This window comes from Colletotrichum abscissum (assembly GCF_030869225.1).
Source record: "Colletotrichum abscissum strain IMI 504890 chromosome Unknown Scaffold_19.1, whole genome shotgun sequence".
NCBI classification, from domain to species: Eukaryota; Fungi; Ascomycota; class Sordariomycetes; order Glomerellales; family Glomerellaceae; genus Colletotrichum; species Colletotrichum abscissum.
The window spans coordinates 648,107-663,444 of NW_026850087.1; the positions used below are offsets into that span (position 1 = coordinate 648,107).

At 53.7% G+C, this 15,338-nt stretch overlaps 10 protein-coding genes across 10 annotated transcripts; 6 read left to right on the forward strand and 4 right to left on the reverse strand.

The window, feature by feature from the left end:
* Positions 1-868: 868 nt before the first annotated feature.
* On the forward strand, positions 869-1,681 carry CABS01_08509 (short-chain dehydrogenase; the record flags this gene model as incomplete). Its single annotated transcript, XM_060541868.1, has 1 exon — positions 869-1,681. One exon carries the CDS (start codon positions 869-871, stop codon positions 1,679-1,681), a length of 813 nt encoding a protein of 270 aa, XP_060402025.1.
* A 1,192-nt stretch (positions 1,682-2,873) lies between these two features.
* On the forward strand, positions 2,874-3,229 carry CABS01_08510 (uncharacterized protein; the record flags this gene model as incomplete). Its single annotated transcript, XM_060541869.1, has 2 exons — positions 2,874-3,128; positions 3,197-3,229. 2 exons carry the CDS (start codon positions 2,874-2,876, stop codon positions 3,227-3,229), a joined length of 288 nt encoding a protein of 95 aa, XP_060402026.1.
* A 1,511-nt stretch (positions 3,230-4,740) lies between these two features.
* On the reverse strand, positions 4,741-5,040 carry CABS01_08511 (uncharacterized protein; the record flags this gene model as incomplete). The annotated part of the gene is made up of 1 exon (XM_060541870.1): positions 4,741-5,040. A coding segment is annotated over one exon (300 nt), but the record flags the coding sequence as incomplete, so codon positions are not given.
* A 283-nt stretch (positions 5,041-5,323) lies between these two features.
* On the forward strand, positions 5,324-6,723 carry CABS01_08512 (HAD-superfamily subfamily IIA hydrolase; the record flags this gene model as incomplete). Its single annotated transcript, XM_060541871.1, has 2 exons — positions 5,324-5,652; positions 5,712-6,723. 2 exons carry the CDS (start codon positions 5,324-5,326, stop codon positions 6,721-6,723), a joined length of 1,341 nt encoding a protein of 446 aa, XP_060402028.1.
* Positions 6,724-7,832: 1,109 nt separating this feature from the next.
* Positions 7,833-8,927, reverse strand: CABS01_08513 (uncharacterized protein; the record flags this gene model as incomplete). The annotated part of the gene is made up of 2 exons (XM_060541872.1): positions 7,833-8,567; positions 8,847-8,927. The coding sequence occupies 2 exons, from the start codon at positions 8,925-8,927 to the stop codon at positions 7,833-7,835; spliced, it is 816 nt and encodes a 271-aa protein (XP_060402029.1).
* Positions 8,928-8,957: 30 nt separating this feature from the next.
* On the forward strand, positions 8,958-9,448 carry CABS01_08514 (uncharacterized protein; the record flags this gene model as incomplete). Its single annotated transcript, XM_060541873.1, has 2 exons — positions 8,958-9,172; positions 9,271-9,448. 2 exons carry the CDS (start codon positions 8,958-8,960, stop codon positions 9,446-9,448), a joined length of 393 nt encoding a protein of 130 aa, XP_060402030.1.
* Positions 9,449-10,098: 650 nt separating this feature from the next.
* CABS01_08515 lies at positions 10,099-10,629 on the reverse strand (the record flags this gene model as incomplete). The annotated part of the gene is made up of 4 exons (XM_060541874.1): positions 10,099-10,186; positions 10,250-10,280; positions 10,455-10,497; positions 10,594-10,629. 4 exons carry the CDS (start codon positions 10,627-10,629, stop codon positions 10,099-10,101), a joined length of 198 nt encoding a protein of 65 aa, XP_060402031.1.
* Positions 10,630-11,075: 446 nt separating this feature from the next.
* CABS01_08516 (uncharacterized protein) lies at positions 11,076-12,250 on the forward strand (the record flags this gene model as incomplete). The annotated part of the gene is made up of 3 exons (XM_060541875.1): positions 11,076-11,109; positions 11,222-12,043; positions 12,111-12,250. 3 exons carry the CDS (start codon positions 11,076-11,078, stop codon positions 12,248-12,250), a joined length of 996 nt encoding a protein of 331 aa, XP_060402032.1.
* Positions 12,251-12,621: 371 nt separating this feature from the next.
* Positions 12,622-13,767, reverse strand: CABS01_08517 (uncharacterized protein; the record flags this gene model as incomplete). The annotated part of the gene is made up of 4 exons (XM_060541876.1): positions 12,622-13,011; positions 13,070-13,344; positions 13,400-13,571; positions 13,678-13,767. The coding sequence occupies 4 exons, from the start codon at positions 13,765-13,767 to the stop codon at positions 12,622-12,624; spliced, it is 927 nt and encodes a 308-aa protein (XP_060402033.1).
* A 352-nt stretch (positions 13,768-14,119) lies between these two features.
* Positions 14,120-14,737, forward strand: CABS01_08518 (uncharacterized protein; the record flags this gene model as incomplete). The annotated part of the gene is made up of 1 exon (XM_060541877.1): positions 14,120-14,737. The coding sequence occupies one exon, from the start codon at positions 14,120-14,122 to the stop codon at positions 14,735-14,737; it is 618 nt and encodes a 205-aa protein (XP_060402034.1).
* Between the last annotated feature and the right edge of the window lie 601 nt (positions 14,738-15,338).

Genomic DNA, 15,338 nt, shown 5'->3' on the forward strand with positions numbered 1-15,338 from the left:
CATACGCGGAGAGTGGGGGTTCTATGTTTAGCTTGGCCTACGATTGCCATCCTCGACATGTATCATTAAGAGAAAGGAACCAGTTGGGAGGCAGTGAGGGCGGAGTGACGAAATCACAAACACCACAGAGGAAACACCGTACCTGGGAAGAGCATGAAGCATCTCAGGTGGGATGGATACGCAATATGGTCAACGTGGTGGTTGGAGGGGTGAGGCTCGCTATAATTATGACCGAGAGTGCGGGGTGGAAAGTGGGATGCCCGCAAGTCATGGGGAATTCCGAATAAAAAGGGTACCCACGCGTGCCACGGTCTCACGCAGGTCACGGAAGGGGTGTGTCATCGGCAGCTGCCCCGGGGTCACAAATGAATACGTACAAGCAGCCTTCCTTACCTAAGATCCCCCAACTCTGCCCCCCCGAGTAGGTATCGTGGGACTCGGAAGGCACCTCCTGGAGCGGGCGGCAGTCGTGGCTCGGTCATCGGGTCTCACTTGAGCCGCCCTCGCTGCATAATAACCCCCCCTTCCGTCCTCACAGCTCTGTCCCGCCTCCTCCGCACCAACCAGAATTCTTCCAGGCATGTATCGTCAACTACAAATATAGACTTGCCGACCACCCGTCCTCGCGCACGAGCACGAGCGAAGCCTACCACGGATTTACAGACGAACACGATCACTCGCCAATCGTCTGCCATCTATCGCCAATCGTTCACCGTTTGGTCCTTTCTTTGGCTGATCCAATTACCAGGATCTGATTCGACGCCGTGCCGTCCAAGGCAACCCCGCATACGACCTCATTTCGACATCCTATATATCGACGACAGCCTTCCTTTTCAAGGAAGCTTGCTATATTTTCACATTGTGCACCATGGCCCCGACGAACTTGCTTGCCGGCAAGACTGCCATCATCACGGGCGGCACCACTGGCATTGGAAAGGCTATTGCGTTGGAATACATAAAGCAGGGTGCCAACGTTGTCGTAAACCATTTGGGTCTTGAAAAGGACCAGCCCCACCTTGATGCTCTCGTTGCCGACGCCGCTGCTGCAAAGCAAGAGAACCCCAACGCGGGTCGTCTGGCCGATATAATTGGTGATGTTCGCGAGCCCGAGACGGCAGCAAAGTTGGTAGCCCGTGCCGTCGAGCATTCCGGCAACGCCCGTCTAGACATCTGCGTCTCCAATGCTGGCATCTGCACATTTGCCGAGTTTCTCGAGCTGACTCCGGACCTGTTCACCAAGACAGTCCGTACCAACCTCGACGGCGCCTTCTATGTCGTACAGGCAGCCGCTCGCCAGATGAGCCAGCAATCGCCCGCCGGTGGCAGCATCATTGGCATCTCGTCCATCTCCGCCCTCGTCGGTGGCGGCCAGCAGACCCATTACACCCCAACCAAGGCTGGTGTACTCAGCCTCATGCAGAGCACTGCCGTTGCCCTGGGAAAGTACAATATTCGCTGCAATGCTCTGCTCCCCGGTACGATCAAGACACAGCTCAACGAGGAGGACCTGGCCGACGATGCCAAGCGGGCCTACACGGAGGGCCGCATTCCACTGGGCCGCACCGGCGTGCCGTCCGACCTCGCCGGGCCCGCCGTCTTCCTAGCCTGCGAATACCTGAGTGGTTATGTGACTGGCGCGCAGTTGCTGGTCGACGGCGGCCTCTTTGTTAATCTTCAATAAAGCGCTCTCAGCCTATCAAGCTCGAGTTTGCTTTGTTTGGTTTAAAGTGCTTTGGTATCGGGGTATCCCGCCTATTGGCCGAGTAGCAGATAGAATGCCGGCCCATGGAGGACTCAAAAGTACGACGGGATGAGGGATTTATGAGGGCACGGATGGGAAAAGAAAAGACACAGTTGCAAAGACCGCCTACCTTTCCAACCGGCGCATTCAAGCACCGCAGGATGAAACAAAAGTCCAAGGATTGAGGAATGTATGATTGATTATTAGCAAGTGAGCGTTATTCCTTGAATCCACTTGCGTGCTCATGTTGGCCAGTCACGCTAATCCATTGATTTCCTTTCCCCTTCCATCAAACGCTCTTATCCTCATATTACTGGACAAGGATCAGGCCTCCGTATGCAAGCCAATGCCCCCCTTCTGCCCATCCCTCATACTTGTCGTTTGTCTGCTTTTTGTTTGGGCGAAATGTGGTTCCGGTTTCCAATTTCACCGTCTTCGGTGGTTTTCCAACTGTCCAAGCGAGGGCAACGGACGAATAAGACGGCCTTGATAGGTGCACTCGACTGGCTGAACGAGTGACGGACTCCATCCCTACATACATACAGTATGGATACGGACAGGGGCAGGGGTGTCTGCATGGAGTCTGGTCAACGGTGACGGCATCACAATGCGACTGACGAGTAGCGTGTATGGCGGCAGCGGGACGCGACAGTAATAGCGCCGGGCTGAAGCCTGGTTTACGCTTGGTTGGCCGTGGGTGGGCGTTCTCCTCCGGCTCGGCAATGCTGGATAATGGCGTAGTTGTGCAGCAAGGAGGAAAAGAAGAAAAAAAAACGGTGACGGGAGGCCGGCCGCAAAGGAAGCAAAGGCCCGCGACGGGAAATGGGCGTTTACCGGTACAACCGCAAATCTCGGGAGTGTTCGGTGAAGCGTGTGATACGGCAGGACGGGTATCGAGCTGTTGAGCAACTGCGCTTGTGCTACATTATTATCTCGAAACCTCTTCATGCTACGAATACACCAAGATTCACGTCTGTTCACTAGATACACTGCCCGTGTCCATGCTATACCCAATTCTCCGCTCGAGAAACGTCGAGATCGACCGTCGGTCACAGAATAATGAAACCCCCGGACTTGTTTAGAGGAACAGGCCACAAAATACACATGTTGTGAGCGGGTACAGCATAAGTGGATGGTCTGGAGATGCGTGGTTTCTTTGGGTATCAATGTTCTGGACTTGGTGATATTTTGTGGCCCTGTTCACGCAACTACCCTGAATACTGTCGTACTCAGTCTGGACTCTGCGTACATAGTGTGTTCCTACTTTGAGATGAAGAAGGGAAAGATGGACGTCATTCGCCGAGTCATGAACCAACCTAGAATAGTATCTAAGCGCTCTTTCGGGGCGATGACACAAGTGATGAGCGGCGAAGTGGCCTCTTTGGAGCTGGAAAAAAAAAAGTCAGCAACAGAAGAATCTCTCTTCCCCCTTCTTCTTCGCCTCTCCGCAATTACTTTGCCTCTGTTTTCTTTCAATGTCCCAATTAGTTAATGATGGTGAGACAAGCGCAATCATGCAGGGCCGGTGTCGAACGGCCAAGGGACCGAGGGGTTTCCGGACCCGATGCCGCTGGATGCCCGGTTCTTTGCCATAGGGGGGCACTAGAAAGGCTCTCTACTATTACCTAAGCCGCTGAAGAGACGACTGCCACTTCGGGCCGTCTAGCGGAGCCTCTCGCCCATGACGGCGACCAATGAGGTGTAGCCATCCCAGCCACGGGCGTTCTCATCGCAATCCTTGCTGTCGCGACATCGGGGCCCACTGGCGGTGACGTCACTACGGGGTCTCCGTAACCCGCTTTTATGGAACCCGCTGGGCCACCACACGGGCAAAGTTCCTTGATACATCTCTCACCTCATGGTGCAAGTGCATTCTCGCATTTGTGGACCACCACCGGCGCTATCACGACTTCCTGCGGGCACCATCCCTGTGTCAGCCTGCCGTATCGTAAGGAGTCGTCGATAAGGAGTAGGCACACGCCCAATGGGAGTCATGGAGGGGTCTTCAAGGAGGCGGGCGAAGGAGGGGCAGAGATTGCGCCGGTGCTGCTTTATCTGATGCTGAAGACAAGAAGCCGACGAGACCGACTGACTTAGGCATGGTCTGCTTCACGGACTACCTTACGGAGTACCTTTTCGTGCCATTATACAGATAAAGGTACGGATACTCGACATACGAAACGCCGCATGGTATTTACCTTTTCCCCCTCTTGACGTCCTTGGTCCTGGTCCGAATTACCTACCAAGATTCCTTGTGACAAGGCCAAGTTGCCCTGGAGTTCCCCTGGCTTATCCTTCCATGTTTGGGCTTGAGAGATAGATACCGGTACATGCCCGAACGAAAAAGTGAGAGAAATTGAACACACCAAATAGCCTTTGTGCATGCTGTAATAAGCCTTTGCATTTTGCCTCAGGGTCCAACGGCTGGCCGTGACGGCGGCTCGCATGTGCTTCGTCGTCGCGCCAAGGCCGCCTCGGGTAAGGGTCGATCGCTGCCGCATCGGTACCCAGATCATCATCATTGCTCGGGGCATTTCGAGGCCCCTAGCCATATGCCTTGCGCGACACACGGCGGAATCTTTTGCAGCCGCAACGAGGAACCCGAAAAGCCAAGTCTCCACCATGACGGTTGGCAAGATGGATCCCTCTTCTGCCTATGGAGCCTCCTAAACATGCTTTTTGCCCTTCTCTTGTTGGTGGCTCGCTGGGTTACTCGCCCGTTTTGTGACTTGCACTACGTCTGTACTTTGTACTTCAGATCTATCTGTGTTGGTAAAACCCGTAGGAGCCAGGAACAAATGTTACTTAGACGGACTAAAAGTCTGCCCTGGCGGTGAGATGGAGGAACCTTTGGTGCCACACGAGTTTTCTCCCTCTTGGCAAGTAGCCGCATCCCGGTCCGTTTCCCTTTGGCGGTACTCTTCTGTACGGAAGTACGTCTACTGCAGCAGTGCTGCTCGCAACAAAGGGCAGTGTCTTTATCCTCTTCTGTGTCGTAATCATAAAATTTCACCACCAGGTAAGGTCCTTGTGTGTACAGAGTGGAGCAAGGCTCCTCTCCTGGTCTTGGATCCAAAAAAACTTCTCATGCTACTTCGCCTCCACGGTATCCACGACCATGCACGACTCAAGAAACTCATCCCAAGGGTGTCACTGAGCAAGGACCCGCGTTTGCCTGGTTTTAGCGGAGACTTCCACATGTTGGAAGAGGGTAGCGCAGGGGCGCCTCGAAAGCGCGCATTTCTGAAAGCGAGGGGCAGGGAGAGAGTAAGAGAGAGTAAGAGAGAGTAAGAGAGAATGAGATCAGAGACGTCAGCATCAAGTCAAGATGTTCTCATACCGGGAGTATATAATCTGGCAGCCCCCCCGTGATTTCCTTTTGAATTATCTACACCTGTTTGTCTTATCACTTCATCCCAATCTCAACTTATCATCTTCGTCGAAAGCTCCGTCTTTGACAGATATAGCTTCAATTTTCACTCCCCAAGTCAGCCCCTCTAGCCTGGACATTCACAGGCTTACAGCTCTTACCCACATTCAATTAACCAGTTTTGAAGAGCTTCACTCTCTACACCACCCACCATGGCTCCCAATCACCGAGCTTCGTCCACCGGCAGCTTCATCGAGAGCATTCAAGCTGCCCGGAAGCAACTGGACAATATGGCACTGAGCACTCCTGATTCCTCGCTCGACGGCTCAGAAGCATCATCCCCTGGCGACTCTCCTGTCGGAAGCCCTGCTAGCGCTCTTTCACCCGTCACCCCTTCGATAAGAGTCGATGCTCCCGTGGCCGATAGCTTCGCTTTCGCCTTTGACATTGATGGTGTCCTTATCCGTGGTGGCCGTGCCATCCCCGAGGCCGTTGAGGCTATGAAGGTACTCAACGGCGAGAATGAATACGGCATTCAGATGTAAGTTGCTTCTAACTCATTGCTTGACCTACATCCGAAACTGACATGGAAGTCTTTAGTCCTTATATCTTCCTCACGAACGGAGGCGGCAAGACCGAAGAAGAAAGATGTGGCGACTTGTCAAAACAAATGGAGATCGAAATCTCTCCTGCACAATTCATTTGTGGCCACACTCCCATGAGGGAAATGGCCGACCGATTCAAGACTGTCTTGGTTGTCGGTGGAGAAGGCGAGAAGTGCCGTCAAGTTGCTGAAGGCTACGGCTTCAAGGACGTCATCACGCCCGGCGATATCATCAAGCACAACTCGGCCACAACACCATTCCGCAAGCTTACGCCCGACGAGCTCAAGAACTCTCGCGAGCGTGACTTCACTGACGTTACCATCGAGGCCGTCTTCGTCTTCGCGGATTCTCGCGATTGGGCCGGTGATATTCAGATCATGCTCGATATCGCAATGTCCAAGGGCGGCAAGATCGGTACTCTGAGCGAGACCTTTGATGAGGGCCCACCAATTTACTTCTCCCACAACGACGTCGTCTGGTCCGCGGCCCACGACAACGTGCGCTTGGGCATGGGTGCCCTCCGCCGCATGCTCGAGGTCGCCTTCAAGGACGTTACCAAGAAGAAGGGCAAGCTCCACACACACGCCTTCGGCAAGCCCCAGGTCAGCACGTTCGAGTTTGCGACGAGGCTCCTGCAACAATGGAGACGCCAGCAGCACGGCCTCGACGCCCCTCCCGACACTGTCTACTTTGTCGGCGATACTCCCGAGTCCGATATTCGCGGCACAAACCTGTACGACGAGCACGCGGACAACGAGTGGCACAGTATCCTGGTCAAGACCGGTGTCTACCAAGATGGTACGGAGCCGGCTTACAAGCCCAAGGCTACCGTTAACACCGTCCTGGACGCCGTGCGCTACGGTATTCAGCGCGAGATCCGCAAGCGGGTCGTCACCTCGTTGCGCAAGGACATCCTCGGCGAAGAAGACTGCCTTCGCGCCATGCAGGAGAAGGGTAGCGCGTGTTACACTCCCCTTGAGGAGCGTTCGCAACCAATTCTGGGTTAAAGAAACGGCGACTTTTCAGCATTTACAACTTTGCGCGATAAAAAGGGATGTTCGGGATATTAGCGGTTTTTTTATTTTTTGCCAAAGCTCTCTTCAGAGCTCCCTCATTTTCTGAATCTGATTATTCACTTGGACGGAGTAAAAGTGTGATACCAAAGGCGTCAGCAATGAACATCACGACTACAGATAGATGCTAGAGTCATAAATAGCTTGTCAGCAGATTCGCATCGGTCAAATCTACAGGCGCATTAGCCGCCAAATATTTTTGGATTACTCTTATTACTTCCGATTAACCGTCTTGTGATGTACTGAGCGAATTATAGCGGTGAATGATAGCCCACACGTCGGCTAGCGATAGTTCATCATAGTCCACCATTTCTAGCATTTGCGAGTAATTATTCCGCCACAACCGCCTCGACATGAACATGCACATCGAACCGGGCAACGGAAATACTACTGCAAGGGAAGCAAGCTTCATGAAAGCATGCTGTTGGCAACCCCCCTCCCCACGAGCCGACCCCGAGCCTGCAGAACACCGTCATTCACGGACCTGGCGCCGCGCCGCCTCCCGCACAGGTCTGCTAAGGACCCGGCCGGGGTCGAATATAAGCTGCATCCCTCTGTTTATTTCCTGATCCCGCCGTTGGCGCTACTGTTCATTGGAGAATTGGTACCCGTGAGAAGCCGAGTGGCCGAACACGTCTTTGCTTGGCAAAGCATCTCAGATGTTGCCCAGACGAAGATTGTCTCCCAAGAGTAACTCGTCGCCAGTTTCCCCCCTCGCATCTCGCCTGCTTCTGTGGAGAAGGCAACCCACCGCGCGCGTGGGTTTCCTCACGGGCAGAAATGGATTCGCGGGTTGTTGATCACTGGTGGAGGAGGGGAGGGGAAGAAGTGGAGGAATTGGCGCACGAGTATGGAACTCGGGAGGAGAAAAGAATGGCAGAAGTACATGTACGAAAAGGTGGTCGCAGAGAGGAGTGTGAGTCTGCTTGTTTGCTATGTGCACACTCCTCCCCATCCCCGCCTCCACATGGTGCTGGCTCGTCTCCGTCTCCTCGCTCCTCCAGGAGTTCCTCCAGGAAGTCCCTCTGCAACCTCCGCATCTCTTATCGGTCGGTACCAGTGACACGCTTCGACTGCCTCGGATCCCTGGCATCGGGCGTCGTAGTGCTAGAGTGAGATTCTGTGAATGTGAAACTGCCCCACTGCGAAGAGGCAGCCCACGACGCAGCTTCGACGGCTTCCTGGCGTTGCTGGCGGTCCTTCACAGCCTCCGTCGCGCTGCAGCCGAGGGAGAATCCCGGGACGTACTCGCGGTCAACGCGCAGCCATCCTTTCCAGGCGGCAGTCACGTCGCCGGCCCCGAGTGCGCCGATGACTATGGTTCCCCACCATTCCCGGGCGCCGCTGTGGTGTCCGCCGTAGAGCATCCAATTCTCCGCAGCGGCGACGAGCTCCCGGATTTGCTCCGCGCCGATGCTACTACCGCCTCCGCCCCCGCTTCCGCCGCTGCGGCTATCAACAGTGGTGCTCCGGCGAGCTGGGCGATGCACGTAGGCGTGGCGCAGGTCATCTGGGTCACCAAGGATGCGAGTTGCGTCGAAACGGTGCTCCGTATCGAGGATCAGTACCGTCTTGTTATGTGGATGTGACAAAAGGGCCGAGACGAGTGCGTAGACGAGCAGGAGTTGGCGGCCGGTCACAGCCAATGGAGCAGACTTTGTTGCACGAAAATTCCGTTGGACAAGATCGTCAAGTCCAGGAACGGGGTATGACTTTGGATGCTTCGATTTGTTTGTTGGCGCATCGGGATCAATCGCTATGCGGAGAGCATACAGTATCTGCGGTGCTTCATGTCAGTGCTAGTGCGTATGTGCGACTTCATTGTGGTCATTTGGATGATGCGGGGCTGGGCGTGAGTACCAGTGATGAGGTCAAAGATGGCTGGTGGTGGTGGTGAGGAACGGTCATGGGGATTTCGGCGTTCGCTACACGGACGAAAAGTTGAACGGAAACATCACTCATCCAGCTTTCATCGACCGGAACCAATTGAAGAAGCATCCCCCCAACCCAAAACCCACAGCTTGCGCAAACAGAACGGACTCGTGATTCTTGCGTACCTCGTCCAGGTTCGTCTCTTCGATCTCGCCCAGCAGCCTTGCGCCGGCTAAAGCGGCCACCGAGGGCATTTCCATCTCCATATCCGTCGCCGTCGCCGTCGCCGCTAGCAAATGTCGCCGCCGTGTGCCGCGTTCCCACCGTCAAAATTGGATGTGCACGTCCAGGCAGATGTCAAGGGGAAGAAGCGCAAGCTGCCAGGAGGCGCCGATGTCGACCTGACCAAGTGTGCGTTGAAGGAGATGACGCAGTACAGGTGCTTTGTCGAGAACTCGCAGTCCCGGAATAGCCCGGTCCGCTGCTGGCCAATTCACCGGCTCTTCCGACAGTGAGTTTTGATTTCTTCTAATACCTTCTCCTTGCCAGTGTCGCACAAATATCCGTCGTCGGGAATATTGTAAACTGATTGTGTATGTGATTCATTAGATGTCAAGACAAAAAGGGCACGTTCATGGTTGAGACCACAGCTTGGGAGGGTTCAAAGTCAGACCCCACCACCACCACCCGTCACAACTCCCAAGCTATAGGCAACGGCAAATCGCAAGACGGCCATTCTAGTGAGCCATCATACCATCAATGGTCTCAGGCATGGGAGGATGAATGAGCCAGGGCATCATTGTTTCCGGGGTATCTATGGCGTCTAGACGCACACTACACGTCATCCAGGTATCTTTATCTGGTCATCTCATTCGAAGCACATAGTACGCGCACCTGGCCGATCGTATGATGATACGGCCCGGCTAGATTGTGTCGTGGATAATCGATCCGAGTGCATCGAAACCAAGGCTGTAATTATATCCGTAGATCATGCAGCAACGCTCCAACGTCGATCATGTGTATCACCAACACAGGTCTCGAGCGATGAAGCCTGTATTTTCTGGATACATGAGATGATCAGACGAGCAAAGCCAAGTCCTCTTGATCGTACCGCAGTCTGTCGCACTTGGTTCACACGAGGTTTCGGCAAAGCAAGACCTTCAACGTGGAGGCAGCATGGATCAAGTGACATGGACTGGTGGGCAATGGTCCGTCGACTAGGGCGACAAACATCGACGCATGCATCCAATCAATTCACATAAAGAGGCTCTTGGTTCAATTGCTGAAGTGTATGGTACAATCGGGGTTGGATGATCGACTGATGAAGCCCGTATCTTGTCTATGACTGCAAATGCCCTCTCGTGCTTCCTCCGCCCAATCTAACAGACCATCTCAATTCGCTCCGTTCCCGCTTCGTCTCGGCTGTTTGATTGTCGCTTATGCCTTGCGGGCCTCGGCCTTCTGCTGCTCGAGCTTGGCGTAGTAGCTGTCGCGGGCGTTCGTGCGCGGCATGTGGAAGCCGTACCTATGATTCAATCTTAGTTTTCGGGGGTGGGACTTCTGTAGAACTCAGTCGACGATCGCGTACCAGTAGACGTTGGCCATGGCGAAACCAAGACCTGTAAAGGCAACGTTAATTGAGTCATTCTCGGATTGTGTCGGAAAGCAAGGGTTGAACACTGGAGTAGCAAATCGCTGCATGCTGAAGCCAAGAGGCTCAATTGACGCATGTCGCCCTCAATCCAGCAGCAGCAAATCTGCAAATTCCAGCCCTGCCCACGAAAAAGGCTTACCGAGGGCGATACCAAGGTCGAGAACGAGGTTGCGTCGCAGCATCTGTCAATTGTCGTTAGCCCACAGTCCGTTGCCCTTCGTCTTCTTCCTCCGAGATTTCGGCGGAAATTCTATAGTCGGAAGGGGGGGAAAACGCACGCCCGTGATGGGCTTAACAGCAGTAGCGCCGGCCATTGTGATGTGTAGTGCGGAGAGGGTTGTGGTAGTCGATTGAGCCGAGAGTTCGTAATCGGAGGGTTGTTTGACGATGCTGAGATATTTGGCGGGTAGCTGGAATGGTCTGATCAATTCGCGCGACGGGAAACATCACGTGATATTCAATTCCTCTTCAACCAAGGTAATGGCTTTGTGACGGCTGCTGGGCCTTAGCTAAGCATTTCGGTGATTGAAACTGCTTCGCCCTGGTTGGCCCTGGCATCTACCATTGCATCTCAGTCAGGAAAAAAAAAACTTAGGTAAGCAGACTGGCCGGAGGAACACCGGCTAAACAGGCCCAGGGACGTGGCCCAGGGGCGACCATCAACGCGCATGGGATCTTCCGAGCATTTTTTCCCCGTAACGGGTGGGATTGAAGCTGGTTGACGATCAATCAGCTTGAATCAACAACACCAGTAGCAGCCATGAGTCTTCCCACGAGGCGGTTGGCCTCAGCCGGTATGTCCAATTGATGTTATTTCGGCTTCGTTCTCGCCCCCAACGCTGTGTTATATCGCTGTCACCTGTTGAATTGGGCTCCCTAAGTAGCTAACTTTCTCTGAACTACCAGCTCCTTCGACACTTCAAGCCATCACCCGACCGATTCCTCGATCCTTTACCCTACCCATTCGACCAGCCACTCAGGTGCGAAGCAAATGGACTCTCGGCAGTATCTTTGGCAGCCGTCGCGGCAGGCGAGCCCAAGCTTCCGATGACATGATGGGCGAGAACCTCGATGACCCAAAGGTCCGCGAACGCTTTGCCGAATCACAGCAGCCCAAGATGTCTAGCTCGATCTTCGAGGAGGAAGTCGACGATGTCGTCGCGGACAGCAAAAAGGGTGGCTCCAAGGCTCAAGCTGCCCAAGCGTCGGTGAAGACACCAGAGACGATGGCGTGGCGCCTCGACCCTGATCCGCGAAGTCGTCTCCGCTGGGAGAGAAAGAAGGTCATCCAGATGGTGCGCAAGAACGGCCACGTCACCCGTGAGGAGCGTATCGCACAGACTGAGAAGAAGCTGTCGCACAAGAGCCCCTTTTTGGAGACCAGCGTCAAGAAGCTCGTGCATCTGGCGCGCCAGATCCAGGGCAAGTCCCTCGAAGAGGCCGTTTTGCAGATGTCGTACTCCAAGAAGAAGATGGCGGCCGAAGTCAAGTATCAGCTGGAAGAGGCCAGAGATTTGGCTGTTGTCACCCGCCGCATGGGCATCGGTCGCGTTGCCACCAATGTGCAGCCCATCAAAATCCAGACCAAGGAAGGCAAGACCATGACCATCACAGACCCGACAAGACTCTATGTTGCTGAAGCCTGGGTTGGTCGAGGACCTTGGAGGGCCAAGGAGCTTGATTACAAGGGCAGAGGCAGATTCGGCATCATGCAGTCGCCCTCAACCAGTATGTTTGATGCTTTCCCATTCTACCACTCAATCTTGTCCGTCATGAGGTTAACAGTAGTTTGCAGGCATCTCAATCGTCTTGAAGGAGGAAAAAACGAGGATACGAGAGCACACGGAGAAGTTGGCCAAGCAGGCGAGGAGAAAGCCCTGGGTGCATTTGCCTGACCGGCCAGTGACGGCTCAGAGACCCTACTACTCATGGTAAAAAAACAAAGGTCACGACTGGAAGACACATAACCGGAAGTGCTTGAGATATCATCTTGTAACACACTCAAAACCTGTAAGAATATGTACAATGAAAAGCTGTCATAGAGTCCTTTACGCCATCTTCGCTGCGTATCCCCCTTACCTTACCGGTGCCTTTGGGTGTATGTATGCAATAGAAATAGGATATCCCGTGGTATAATGCTGACCTTTTTTCGACAACCGCCTTTGAACCCCACTCCACCGCAACCGCTCATTAACATTCATTTAGTCATAATTCATATAGTGGAAGACATCCGCTTGCACTGCTCATCTGCTTGAGATGGGCCAGTCGAAAAGACAGGCATGGCGAATGCCTCGGTGAACTGCCTCTCACTCGAAACGCCTGGGTGACTGGCGCGGCAACATGTCTTCGTACCTTCTCGACTTCATCTCCAGCTCCGAGTGATTCTTGTCTTTGATTCCAATGAAACCTCCAGTGTAGTCTCTTCCGGAGCCAGGCATTGGGCCCGAAATTTGCATAGACTTTGTACGATTCTTTGGTCGTCTGATGAGGAGCCACAGGGCCAAGGCGATGGCTAGGACACCTACACCTGCTCCCACTCCGATACCTATCTTAGCAGATGAAGAGAGGCCTGCCGCATCGCTCTCTAGATTGCCCGCTCCGGTCTCCGAGGCTGAGCCGGATTGCGATGGGCGAGCTCCGGTAGATGTCGACGTCGACCTCGAAGAGGTTGAGGACAATGACCTGGTAGATGTGGCCTGGAATGAGTTAGTCAGTGCTAGAGACATCATCAGAGACTGAAAACATTAAGCTTACGAGGGTGGTCGGAACTGCAGTCGACGGCTGGAAGGCCTGAGCAGTATCAGTGCCAGGGTTACTAGAGGTTTCCGATGGAGTTGTTTTGACGACTTCAGAGGAAGTGGGAGTCTCGGCGGCGCTGGGTTTCGGCGGCTCGCTCAAGCTTGATGGCGACGGAGGCGGCTGAGAAGTCGACGGCAGCACCGCCGGGGGTGTTGTCTGCTGAACGGCGGGTGTAGAAGCCGGCGGATTTGACGCAGGCGGTGTCGAAGCAGGAGGTGCTTGCGTAGCAGCTATCATGGAAAGTCAGTGACGTCTCAATTAGATCAGGGAAAGAAGTTGCCTCACTTGCACATAGACCCGCGACATATTCATTGACTTTGGGTGCTACATCTGCGGCGCATGATTGCGAGGCGCAATCGCGAACACCAAACACGAAGTCTTGTTGTTTACAGAGGCAGGCATTGTCTCCAGAGGCGCAACCAAATCCTTTGGCAATGACATTGTTGACACAGGTAATCTGCAGGGCAAGAGCGTGTTAGTCCTTGATACTCGCTCAGCTTTCTAGAAATGTGTCTTATTGCAGCCAATCATGTCTCTGAATGATTATTTCGGCAAAGACTTACACCACATGGTGGCAATGAATCCAGTTGCGCGCAGACATTGCCAAGAAGGGCCGTAATGACGAAAGCCCGAAACCAGAATCGACGTCTCATGATGAGAATGGTGAACGTAAGTGCGACAGAATACTTGATGTTATTAACGTCAACTGAAGTGTCTTGGAGACAAAACTTCGGCGCGTCACTCTCTGGAACCTCCTAACACCTGTTGCGCATAAGACCGGATCTTTTAGAGTGTCGCACAGAACATCATGATCTGTCTCGAGTTCAAGTGGTTGGTGAGGTACTCCGGCACGGCGCAGATATTCGTATGGAAATAGGACGTTCGTTACGTGGCGCGAAATAGGCTCAGAGAGAACGTGTGAGACTGCTCGGCAGACGGTCAAGGTGACTAAAGAGGCGACGAAGCTGACAAAAGAACGCGAACCCCCAAGACTGAGTGAGGTAGATGGCTGAAGTGATCTGGGCCAAGACTGGCGGCAGATGGTCGACGTCGCGAGAGAGGGGGGGAGAGAGAGAGAAAGTCAGGTCAAGTCGAGTCGGATGGACTTGCAGCGGGAGGGGGCGGGAGAAGCGAAACAAGTTGACCAAAGCTGGAATGGAAGATAAACGGTCAAGGCGAAGTGGGAGGAATGGAAGAGAAAAGCCAGCGTGGGACGAACTGGGGAGAAGAGCTGAAGAAGATTCCGAATGGGCAGAAGAGAAGAAACAAGGTACAGAGCGAGGAGAAAAGAAGGGAAGAAGCTCGCAGGTGAGGTTCCGAGGGAATGAGAAGGGAGCGGGGAGTGAGGGTAATATTTCAGATTTAGAGAGGGAGGAGGGATATTGCCGTATTGAAGAAGGAACACGGTCCTACTCCCACACCCACATATCCCTCGCACTTGCACTTACACTGGCAGTCCAGGGAGGGACTACCTTGCCTCCACAGAGAGAGCAGTGCAACTTACCTTACCACGGTGGCTTACCCACATGCAGAAAGGACGGGAGGACGTGGGCCAGAAGTCATGGCAGGGGCCAACCGATCCGATGGGATCATGGGATGGAAGGCACTGTTGGCCCCGTATGAGATGCACGGGGCTGCCCTGGTTCATGAGCAAAGAATCCAGATACATCATCGGACGAGGAAATCAAAACAGAGAGCCATGTCACTCATGACGAGGGGCATTCCTTCCTCTTTTTGTCAAGAACAGGGGAAAGGGGGTGGGGAGAGAAATAGAAGGGGACCAAAAAGGCACGAGCACAGGCAGGAGGCTGTGAAGACAGCCCGGGGTTTCCCTCTGGTGCAAGTGCGACGTTGGCAGTTGACAGCCCGTGGACCTTGTCGCGTCCACGTTAAATTAGTACAGTCGCGTCAAATAGAGGTATAGACGGAGACGTGTTCAACCATTTGTCTTCTCTGTCGGTTTTAATGGCATCCGACGTGTTGCGTACCTTTAATGTATAAAGTCTGGACTCAGCAGACCGATACCCAAGGTCGACAAGGTAAGTTGCGGCAGATGAATAATGATGGTGACAGGCGTGTCGGGCCAATTGCTGGCTGATACTGGATAGTCCTCTCTAAACTCTGCAGAGGAAAGCTAAGGTAGGTAGGTACCTTACTTTTTACTTGTACTTCCTCAAGCAAGCAGGTAGACAAAAGTGACGGACACGCACCTTAACTGGCAAGT